The sequence below is a fragment of the Sinocyclocheilus grahami genome, unplaced genomic scaffold (assembly GCF_001515645.1).
Source record: "Sinocyclocheilus grahami isolate Dianchi unplaced genomic scaffold, SAMN03320097.WGS_v1.1 scaffold57.1, whole genome shotgun sequence".
NCBI classification, from domain to species: Eukaryota; Metazoa; Chordata; class Actinopteri; order Cypriniformes; family Cyprinidae; genus Sinocyclocheilus; species Sinocyclocheilus grahami.
Window position 1 is genome coordinate 1,678,589 of NW_015505236.1, and position 11,715 is coordinate 1,690,303.

The 11,715-nt window shown below is 37.7% G+C and overlaps 1 protein-coding gene across 2 annotated transcripts in view; it reads left to right on the forward strand.

The window, feature by feature from the left end:
- Positions 1 to 11,715, forward strand: part of LOC107584117 (rho GTPase-activating protein 17-like) — a 28,075-nt gene that overhangs the window by 10,918 nt on the left and 5,442 nt on the right. Inside the window, exons 2-17 of one of the 2 annotated variants that reach the window (XM_016270569.1) lie at positions 67 to 106; positions 2,970 to 3,074; positions 3,186 to 3,262; positions 4,190 to 4,301; positions 4,468 to 4,544; positions 4,623 to 4,740; positions 6,433 to 6,501; positions 6,641 to 6,722; positions 8,564 to 8,691; positions 8,978 to 9,089; positions 9,176 to 9,257; positions 9,346 to 9,426; positions 10,022 to 10,135; positions 10,220 to 10,311; positions 10,407 to 10,563; positions 10,899 to 11,162. In XM_016270569.1, the coding sequence (XP_016126055.1) occupies positions 67 to 106; positions 2,970 to 3,074; positions 3,186 to 3,262; positions 4,190 to 4,301; positions 4,468 to 4,544; positions 4,623 to 4,740; positions 6,433 to 6,501; positions 6,641 to 6,722; positions 8,564 to 8,691; positions 8,978 to 9,089; positions 9,176 to 9,257; positions 9,346 to 9,426; positions 10,022 to 10,135; positions 10,220 to 10,311; positions 10,407 to 10,563; positions 10,899 to 11,162 (1,710 nt within the window). The remainder of the gene's footprint in view (positions 1 to 66; positions 107 to 2,969; positions 3,075 to 3,185; positions 3,263 to 4,189; positions 4,302 to 4,467; positions 4,545 to 4,622; positions 4,741 to 6,432; positions 6,502 to 6,640; positions 6,723 to 8,563; positions 8,692 to 8,977; positions 9,090 to 9,175; positions 9,258 to 9,345; positions 9,427 to 10,021; positions 10,136 to 10,219; positions 10,312 to 10,406; positions 10,564 to 10,898; positions 11,163 to 11,715) is intronic. The other variant, XM_016270570.1, reaches the window with a different exon arrangement.

The following is an 11,715-nucleotide window of genomic DNA, read 5'->3' on the forward strand; positions in this document are numbered from 1 at the left end:
TGTTGTTTTGAGCAGTTTAAATTGATATGGGTTTCATTTCTAATGATCTGTTGTCTTCTTTTACAGAGCGGAGAAAACAGAGGTCCTTAGTGATGACCTGTTACAGGTGACTGCTCTTTATTTCCTTCTCTGTCTGCAGTGAAGCCGTTCTATTCTTTGGCTGTAATCCATTTTACATTACATCAAATGGTGGGAAGCTAGTGAGTCATTGGGCAGAGAAAGGTGAAGTCATTGATGTCAAGCCAATACATTCAATTCAATTTATTTTTGTCACATTAGAAAGAATGTTCTCTTCTGAAAAAATGAGCGAATGGATTGCGTCACGGCGCTTTTGCTCTCCTTATGTGAAACTGTCCCCTGTGAAATTGTCAAAGTTTGGTTGCCATGGAAATAATGTCAAAACGATCTTCTAGAAATGCAGGGACTTGACTCCGTGAAATAGAGAGTCATTATCTGAACTTCCACCAATATTGTGTTCGTGACAGCTTGTTTATTCCTCTTGGCCGGCTGCGTCTAAAATTATCTCTATGAGATGTTTGGACACATCAAGCAAGAATTATGGTGACATCTCCCCGTGGCACTCAGAGGGGCTTGCTTTTTATTCTGGGTTCTGTGTGGTGCTCAAGGATGATCACAGCGGTATCCCATCACCCCATTCTCAGCTGTCTGGACACCCGTGTTACCTCAGGGCTGCTATGCTCATGCCACTCACAGATGCATTCAGGGGACACTTTTAACATTGTTGAGCGTCTAGATAGTGGCATCCTCCCATTTTGAATTGCATCCAGTTTTCCCTAATCGCTTGTCCGGACAGGACGTTCCTGCGGCTTTTTTGCCAGTGACTATTCAGTATTATAATGGTGTTTCCCCAATATCTGAACATAGCATAATATGTTTCGTTACAAAAAACTATAGCTCATTGTTTCTGCATGTTTAGTCTGTCGTTGGCTCGCCAGTTTTTAGTCTGTGATGGCAACAGGCAAACATTTAAAGACCTCTCACACCAGATAATCCAAACAACTTCCCTCGAATAGGATCTCCCTCAGCAGAAAAGCACCAACAATAACAGTCAGCGAATCCCCTTGTTCCCATGCCAGGTGGCGGGCCTCTGTGCGTTCTCATGCCGGAGACGCCTGAGCGGAATGTATGCTTGACCCAGCTGCTTTGGGACGGCTGTGAGGGAATGTTATGACGTAAAAGAGGCAGAGAAGTGTGAGGAGGTGGTTATCTCCTCTCCCAGCCTGTGGAATTCCTGATCTGAGCTGTTTTTGGAACATGAGTCAGTTTTTTTTTTTCTCTCTCTCTCTCATTCGGATCTCTTTTCTCTTCCTCAGTGTTTGTTCAGTCATACCGCTCTCACAGTTCTGAAGTGACATTCTTTTCATGGTTGTTTTTAGGGCTGGCATGTGTTCGAGCAGGCCCGCCCTGCTCGCATCAAAAAGCGGACTTGTCTGTCGTGACGGTAGTTTTCAAAGTGTTAGGCAGTGGATCTCTGTTCAGACAAAACAATACAAGATGACACCCTATATTTTTTCTAAGCATATTTGCTGCTGGTAAAATAAGAGGCCTAAATAAGAAATGAGAAAGTAAATGTCAGTCAAATAAAAAAAATGAATACAGTGGAGCATAATTTCGCAGTCCTCTAGAGTTAGATATTATGAATATGATTTATCAGATTATAAATGTTGGAACAGTGCCAAATACATCCTGCTGCAGACATTTATTTAGTTAGATCATTTTTGTCACAAAATCCACTTGTATCCACTGCATTTAGTTTTTATTCTATATAATGGAATGTAATATATAATTGTTTCCATTTTTATTTTCATTTTTAATCAATTGTATAAGAATTATACAATTATAAATAGTTGTATTTGTCAATGATACATTTCCTAGGCTGCTTAGCGTTTGGGATGTGGCTTTTAATGATGAGACCTTTTTTGTAATCAGGCTCTCAAAAAGTATATAACAATTTGGATATAGATTTATCGGCCAACATATCGGTTATCGGCTTTCAAAAATAAAGAATAATCGGTTATCGGTATCGGCCAAAATTTTCATATCGGTGCATCCCTAAGATAAAGAACTACATTACCAGTCAATCCTGAAAAGAAACCCAACAATCAGAAAATTATGACAAGCAAAATGTTTTTACAATCAAACTAGTTGATATATATATATATATATATATATGTATGTGTGTATTTCATTTTTATAATTAAATGTTGTGATTTCATCTCAGCTGGCTGGATTGGTCCACTTTATTTGTTTATTATTTTTGTTAAGTTTATTATTCTATTTGATTATTTATATATTTATTTAATTGTTCTATAATTATTTAATAACAATAAATGGGGAAAAAAAATATTCCACAACAGTTTTCACCAAATTACCACATTTATTTGATTTAATTTTCCCCATAGAAATGAATAGGTAACTATGGTGAACTAAACCATGCTCCAGCACCCCCTTTTTAACAAAACAGAATGAAGAAGAAAAAGAGAGTCTGGTCTGCATCTGTATTCTCTATTTATGGCATCCCATTGCTGAGCTCATGCATTTAAATCTTAGGCATCCCAACAGGGCAGATGAGTCACACTTGTCTTCTTTATGCAAAGAAACATATCTTTTTCATGCCTCCCCAGGGAGTGGTGTGATAAATCATGTCTGACCTTACCCCACCCTCAAGACTATGAAAAGTGTTTTATTCTTTTCTAACAGCAACACCTGTTAATTGACACGAACGCTCAGGCTATAATGTCTATTCTAAAGCTAAGATGGAAAGCTGTATTTATGAAATCTGTTTCATATCACAGAAGCTTCCCATGCGATATTACATAAAATGCCTTAGGCACTTTTTTACAGGCTCTTTTCTTTCAACACGATGCATACAGGCTTTGCGTTGAGTGCTAGCCACAGCTCAATATGGATTGTGGGTTGTTACTGATGTTTTGTTTTGCTCTGCACAGATTGAGCGGCGTATGGAGTTGGTGCGAGTCGTTTCGCACAACACGCACAAAAGAATGGTCGCGTGTTTGCTGGGGCAGATAGGCACTGATGCTGAGAAGAGACATGTAAGGGCATAACAGTGCTTATGACTGCACAAAATGTCAGTCATCACCACATTTTGTCTGCTTGAATTTGCATGTAATATTTCACAAAAACTCCCTGGTTTTCTGGCACAGAAAAAGCTTCCACTGACAGCGCTGTCACAGGCCATGCAGGATGGTGGAAACCAGTTGGGGGAGGAGTCTCTGATTGGGTAATTGGATGACATTGACATTTAAATAGATTTTAATCAATTACCGCTTATATGTGGTTTAGATTGGTAATGGATTAGTTCACTGTATCATTTAAATGAGACGATGGCGCAAAAAAGCACAGTGTATAAAAGCACTCGTGCCATGCATTTAAAAAAACTGTATAAAACATACAAATATTAGAGGTTTTGTTCAGTAAGATTTTTGTAAGGAAATTAAGGTCACACTTTATTTTAAGGTTAATTTCTCGCTATTAACTAACCGTTAACTATGACTTATGCCTCAATAAACTCCTAATTTGCTGCTTATTAATGGTTAGTAAGGTAGTTGTTAAGTTTAGATTTATGGATGTAGAATAGGGTCATGCACAATGTGTGCTTTATAAGTACTATGTTAATAATAGGCATGCTAATAAGCAACTAGTTAATAGTGAGAATTGGTCTCTGTACTAAAGTGCTACTGAAATACTTTTATTGAGCTAAGATTAAATAAATTGGTCAAAAGTAAGAGCAAAGACATTTATACGGTTACAAAATTCTATTGGAAATAAATGCAGTTCTTTTGAACTTTGTATTCATCAGTGATTTCTAAAAAAAAAAAAAAAAAGTATCACGATTTCCACAAAAATATTGAACAGCACAACTGTTTTCAGCATTAATAAGAAATATTTCTTGAGCCCCAAATCAGCATATTGTTTTCTGAAGGATCATGTGACACCGAGGAATGACGTAGTGGCTGCTGAAAAAATAGCAGGAATAAATTATATTTTCAAAACATTTTAAAATGTAAAACATTTTTTTTAAATAGTAATACTTTTTCACAATATTGCTGTTTTTACTGTTTTTTTTTGTTTTGTTTTTTTTATCTTGGTGAGCATAAGAGACCCCAAATTTTTGAACAGTAATTTATATTCAGTATCATCTTTGCAGGAAAATGATGGAGATGTGCGGAGATGCAGAGAACAGACTGGCCTCTGAACTAATGCAGCATGAGATGAACATTGAAAAGGAAATCTTAGACCCCCTCAATCAGCTAGCAGAGGTACAGACAAACATAAAAGAATATGCATGTTCATTTCCCCAATTTAATATTTAGATTGGCTAAATTTTAATATCAGCCACTTATTAGCCACGATTACCTGACAAAATTGATTGGTATAGGCCAGAATGTTAATAGCAATGCTTACGTAATCTTATTGTTTTTTCAGGTGGACATTCCTAACATCCTGAAACAGAGGCGGCAGTTAGCCAAGCTGGTGCTGGACTATGACTCTGCCCGAGCAAGGTGAGGTTTCTGTCATGCATCAGGTTTCACTATATCATGTATAGCACCTAGTTCATGACTGAAACGGTCTCTTTACAGGTGGTTGCAGGCGACCAAGTCCATAATCTCAGGAACAAACACACAAGCACTGACAGCCAAAGCAGACTCACTTAAAGAAGAAGTCGATGAAGCTATGAACAAAATGGAGCTGTGTAAGGTACTGATGTGCAACATGCCTAAACATGCCTTACCCTTATGAGTTGCTTAGTTATGAATTTTACAGCAACATATTGTAGCGGCGTGTAAGAACGATCGCATCAGCTTGGCTGATGAAGATCAGTTAGATGACACAACATTTGCTTAGTTTTCTTTGCTGATTTGCTAGGTAAGGTAAGTGGGTGCTAGTCATAGGAGGATTACTGCTAGACTGTTCAGCCAAGCATATTGAATCTCAATATATAATGTTTATAAAGGGTGTGCAGAGTTTCAGATTTCTAAAAGTAACGTACAATACCACAAGTCTGCAGTCAGTACGTTTTTTTTTTTAAGAAATAACTTTTCAGCAAGGCTGCACTAAATTGATCAAGAGTGACATTGTATCTCAAATAAATGCATTTATTTGTATTTTTACATTTTCTATTCATCAGAGACTCCTAAAAAGTATCAGGGTTTCCAGAAAAATAGTAAGCTGTGGTGATGATGATAATACATTTTTTGAGCAGCAAATGAGCATATTAGAATGATTTCTAAAGGATCATGTTACACTAAAGATTGGAGTATTGACTGCTAAAAAAATCAGCTTTGCCATCACAGGGAATAAACTATTTTATATTAGAAGTTAAAATAGAACAGAGTTTTCACAGTGTTACCTTTTTTACTATATTTTTCATCAAACCCCAAACTGTATTTTTTCCAGCCCCAAACCTTTGAATGGTAGTGTAGGTGAGTTTATTGTATAAATGAATATCATTTTCAGTCTTTATTTCAAACTTTCTGAAGTCTGTTCAATGAAAATCGTGGCTCTTAAGCCCCATTCACACCAAGAACGATAACTATAAAGATAACGATATTAGCATCCACACCAGCGAACGATATCGTCTGCTTATTCTAAGCGCACGCTCGTCTGCCGCTTTAAATTCTCAAGCTCGTTACAGCAGGATGGATTCTGATTGGCTGTCAATTTTTTTTACCGTTCATCAGCTGGAAAAAAAATTGTTTTGAAAGTGATTCCAACGATATCGTTTCTCTTTGTCTTTATCGTTATAGTTGTGGTGTGGACTCTGCTATTCTTTAATATTGAGAACGTTTTTTAGAACTATATCTTTATTGTTATCTTTAGTTATCTTCCTTGGTGTGAACGGGCCTTTAGTCTACAATCTTTTTCTTGTTTAAATAACAAAATATGATATTTCTAATCACAAGTCCATCTCAAATAAAACTAGACATCAGTCTGCTTAAGTCAAAGTTCATCTAACCTGTGGCAGAACCATTGAGCTGCTAGTCAGCCATATGGTGACTGATTTATGATGCAGCGGTTGTTATAACTGCAGAAATCTGATGTGTAATCAGTGTCGTAATTACAGACAATTTTTTCTTTCTGACTGAATAGTCACTTTTGGTAAATGGAGATGTGAAATCAGGTCTCGAACCTGCGTCACCACTTGAGCAATTAAGGCTCAGCATGTGTGTTCCTGTTCGACATGGGTTTGATTGCCAGGGAACACATTACTGATAAAATGTATAGCAATGAGTATAAGTCAATTTGGATAAAAGCATCTGCCGAATGCATAATGTAATGTATCAGGAGCATGTGGCTAACCGCTGTGCTTGTTTCCTGTAATCTCCAATTTCTCTGTCTGAACAGCCAGAACAAAACCAATAGTTTTAATGTTTTTTTTCCCCCTTCCAGGATCAACTTTCAGCAGATATGTACAATTTCTTCTCAAAGGAGGCAGACTATGCCCGCTACTATGTAATGGTAAGAAACTTTTTTGTTTGTCATCAATTTGTTCAATAACTCACTTGCTGTGTTTATTCCTGTTCAGTTCCATGTTTGTAATGGCCATTGTTCATACTGCTGTGTGTCTCTCCTTCCTCAATGTCTGCTCTGTTCTCAGTTATTAGAGGCGCAAGCGGATCATCACCGAAAATCTCTCACCTTGCTGGAGAGTGTCCTGCCAACCATTCAAGCTCAACAAGGTGACGGCACAGTTTCTTATTGCTGTCTGTGTATCTGAAATAACTACCAGTGAAACCTAATTAGCCTCTAGTGATTTAATAAGCATCCTTAAAACTACATATTTTGAGGATGAATGTCTAGTTGATTGATTGGTCTTAAAGGGATAGTTCACTGAAAACAGAACGTTTTCCAGAAAGTTTCTTCTGTGGAAAATAAAACTAATTATTTTGAAGAATGTTTTAACTGTGTTTGTCCATACAATGAAAGTCAGTGGGGTTCAAAATCAACATTAATCCTAATGTGTAAAAAAAACACTGATAAATATTAGGGGTGCAACGGATCGTAGATGATCCGTGATCTGGACGGATCAGGCTGCACGGTTCAGCACGCATGTGATTCGCAGATCAACTGTTAAATTTAACCATCATAGAGTTAAAGTTTATCATTTGCACATGTTTTGTCTTGCCAGTTTACACATACAAGCAATTTTAACTTGCGTCTTCTGTGCGCTCAGCCGCTGACACCCGAAGCGCACACGCAGAGAGAGAGACACCGCGTGAACAGTGAATTGATTCCTCTTTCACATACACAAGTTATGTTAAAATACCCGTTTTGGCAAGTATTCTAGTAAACACTGTCGGTTATGTCTTAAGTGAATGTAAACAGCTGAGAAGAAAACCAAATGTGTGTTAGTATTAGGTCCGTGCATTTGGTCTTAAAGAGACAGCAGCCAATAAATACCTGTTTCTGTCTGCTAATCAAACAACACCATAGCTCCAACAAAGATTAATCTGTATTTAACTTGTGCAGTGAGAACTATTGTGTTATTTTACACTTAATTATTACATTTCTGCACCTGAATGCTACTGTTACTTTGTAACTGTTTTGTTGTATTCATCAATGCTTGTAATTTGTGTAATTGTTCTTGTTTTATCACTAACTTAATTAGTTAAACTAGTAGTTTTGCTGTGGTATAGAAGTACTTAAAGTAAGCTTTCACAAAATTATTATTTTTTTTTTTTTGCTGATCCGAAAAATGATCCAATCCGTGACTCAAAATCTGTAATATGATCCGAACCGTGAGTTTTGTGATCCGTTGCACCACTAATAAATATATTCTGTTACGTTCTGCTGACAAAAGTCATACAGGTGTAGAATGACATGAAGGTCAGTAAATAATGGCACAACTTTAATTTTTTTGGTCAACTATGCCTTTAAGGAAACCTTATATAATTATGCTGGTTTCAGATAAAGACGTCCATCTATAGAGACTCTTTTTTTTTTTTTTATGCAATTAAATAGTTTTTTTTTTTTTTTTTAGACTAGTTAAATCACTGCTGGTAAAAATATACAAAATAAAAAAACTACATAAACTATCAACCAGATTAGTCAGCTACAGTAGCTGGTTGTTGAATGAGTACTGCACCATTGTGACCATCCCTAGTGACTAATGTAGATATATCAAATGAAAATGAAGTGAATTTAGCCTGATGGTGTGTTTCAGTGGTTTTCTGCGCAGTCCTTAGAGGCTCTTAATTGTTTCCATTCTCGTTTGTGCCTGGAAATCTGGCGCTTGAGTGCTATAAATTGTTGTTGTGATGTTTTCCTGCGAGCACACGTGAGGCAGAGAGACTTGGTGACCCAGCATGTGGGCCATGAGTAATATTTCTCAGATCTCACCCACCTGGTTCATCTGCCTTTTTCAGAAACAGTAAGATGGAAAAAGACAGCTTGAAGGGGGCTTGACAGCAGGATGTTTACAGTAGTTTGTCTTGATGAATCACAGATGAACGCTCCTTCTGTAAGTTGATGTTGCTAGTAAACATTCTTTAAAATAAAGGTATTTCTGTTTTCCTGATAGATTCGTGGACTGAGAAGCCAGCGTTTGGAACGGCTCTGGACGAGCACCTGAAGCGCAGTAGCAGAGAGATCGCGCTGCCTATAGAGGCCTGCGTCATGATGCTGCTGGAGACTGGAATGAAAGAGGAGGTACGGCGAGACCACTACAGTGTTGAAACAATACATCACTCATACACATCAAATACGGTGTTGTTGATCTGCCACAGTAATCTTTTCCAATCCGTTCAAGGCAGATCGGCAAATGTTTTCAGTTATCGAAGTACTGTTCAACCTTTAACAGTGTCCACATTGTACCGACACATCTCTGAAACTGCTGCTGCAGCTATCCAACAGAACAAAACATTTCAAATGTTAGAGAATGAATTTGGGTCTTGGCTTTCACCCTAAATCCGTCTTTAAATTCATGGTTCTCAAGGGTCTTTTCAGAATAGCTGCAGGAGCCTCTAAGCTGAAGAAGCTGAAGGCAGCTCTGGATTGCTCCACCTCACAGCTGGAGGAGTTTTACTCCGACCCGCATGCTGTTGCTGGTAAGTCCTGTTTTGTTGTGTGAATCAGTTATATGTCATTCACACTTAATGAATGTTCATTTAAAACCACATTCTCCTGATTTAAGGGGCATTAAAGTCATATCTCAGAGAGCTGCCTGAACCTTTGATGACTTACCACTTGTATGATGAATGGATACAAGCTTCCAAGTAAGCCATCTTGCAGTACTTTACAGAATTGTTTAAAGGAATCTTGTAGTGTTTGTGTTGTTAATTACTGGGCTTTTATTTTGTCAAGTGTCCCTGATCCAGACAAACGGTTACAAGCTTTGTGGGTTACCTGCGATCAGTTACCAAAAAACAACAAGGCAAACTTCAGGTGGGTTTCAACTGCATTTTAATGTGAAGTGTAAGCAGTTTGTGCAAAGTTCTGGGGCTCCATGTGTGAAATGGCACAAATTGTAAACTTATATGTGTATGCAGAGAGGTTTCAGATTTATTGAAATTTTATTGCTAATCATCTGCAGATAATTCATGTGCAGACCCATGATACTTCCCAGTTTAACTGTATTAGAAACTAGAGAAATAGAGCATTTAAATGTAATTTTTGCTGATAAAAATAAAAACTAGTAAATAAAATGAAATATAATTTTAAAAAATATTAATGTCTTCAGTATTTTTTTTATGTTTAATATTCAAGAATATATCTTGAATATAAGCATGTTATTTATCCTGTAAATGTGGTTTATTTTTTCTCGTTTTAAGCATAAACTTCACCTAATGCAATTTTTCTTATTTTATTTTAATTTGTAATAAAAAAAACAATAATTTCCTGATATCAGTAGATCACTGAAAGAACATGTTTATACATCTGGACTATGCCTACAGTAAAAAGCAGTTTCAGATGGTGATTAAAAAAATATTGTTTCTAAATTGCTATCTTCTCATTTAGACAAATTTTTTCTGTTTTACAGATACCTTATTAAGTTCCTTGCTAAGCTTGCACAGGAAAGTGACGTTAACAAGATGACCCCCAGCAACATTGCCATTGTCCTTGGACCCAATCTACTGTGGGCCAAAACCGAGGGGTCAGAATATTTTTTGCAATTTCCAGCAAACACGTTAACATATTTAATTGTGCCTTTTTTAAACTCTCCTTTCTTTACCTACAGGAGCCTAGCAGAAATGGCTGCTGCAACCTCTGTGCATGTGGTTACTATAATTGAACCCATCATTCAGCATGCAGATTGGTTTTTCCCTGAGGGTAGGGGCCATAAAGCTTTAAATGTATAGTATTTACCAATGAAAAAAGTATTGCTGTCAGTTTTAAGATTAACCTGTTTCTTGTTATTCCTTCAGATGTGGATTTTAATGTATCCGGCATGTTTTCTATGCCTGCGCCCCTGCCAAACAACGTCAGCCACCTGACCCCACCAGATTATGACTCGGGCACCATAGAGAGGAAGAGACCTGGCAGCATGGTGGGCCCAGATGGTGAATTGCCCCGGAGAGACAGGTAAAACTTCCCACAAAATCTCAATTAACAGTCTGATTCCCTGAATCAATCACACTAGTTATTTCCTCTTGCTTCACAAAGATCTGCAATTAAGTTGATTTAGAATGCAATTTAATTGAGCAATTAAAATAGCGGCTCAGATTACACTCACCATTAACCACTCGGGTGTTGTCCATTCTACTGATAAATCTCTTGCTTTTCCCTCTTAACCCTGCGATGTGTGTGGTGTAAGTGGGATTTCTACCAATGCAGGTTACCCTCTTGGTTTCTGTGGTGTCGCTCTCCTGGGAACTTATTAGCACTAGTGGTGTCTCTGCTGTCTCCTCTTTCTGTAGCTCTGCTAATAAATTAATGGACCACAATCCTCGTAGAGGCAATACTGTACCTAGAAAGCAGCACGCTTCGCCTGCCTTCCAGCCCCCACTGCCCCCGGTGGAGGCTGCAGGTAGTGCAGGGGGTCAGCCTATGGCTGAACTCCTGCTCCAGCAGCCTGCACAGGTGGGCCTGGGCTTAGAGAGCTGTCAGCCCGGGCTAGCGCTGGGGATGGCCGCCCTGGCAGCAGCACAGCAGCTTCTAGCTCAGCATACTGAGGAGATCAGGTAAGACTCCTGCATGCTCCGGACCGTGCCGGACCAGTGCAATGCATGAATGAATCAGCCCTGCATGCACATGGAATAGCTGTGGAGGGACAAAACGGATCTTTCAACTCCCTTTTTTTCCAGTGGTTTACATTGTTGTGTTCTATAACAACCCTAAAATATAATTAGTTTTACTGATACTGCTTTTCAGCAACAGATGGCAAGTAGCTATGTTTGATAAATGTATTTTGTGAGTGAAGGGGAGTTTAACAAGATAAAGAGAGTAGTATTTGACTGCCCATGCTCCTCCTCCATTTAAGACAAAACTGCTTTTATTGGCTTACATTGAAAGGTAAAATGTGCAAAATCAGCTTGTCATAGTACCCTCAAACGTGGACCTTTGTATCTTATCTACTTCTAAGATATTAGAACCTTAATATTCATTTTTATCACGCATACATTTAAAGAATCTTTGATAGAGTTGTATGTACAAAATCTTGTCTTTTTTTGTCTAAATTGAATTTAAAAAAAAAATATATATATATATATATATATATATATATATTATTATTAT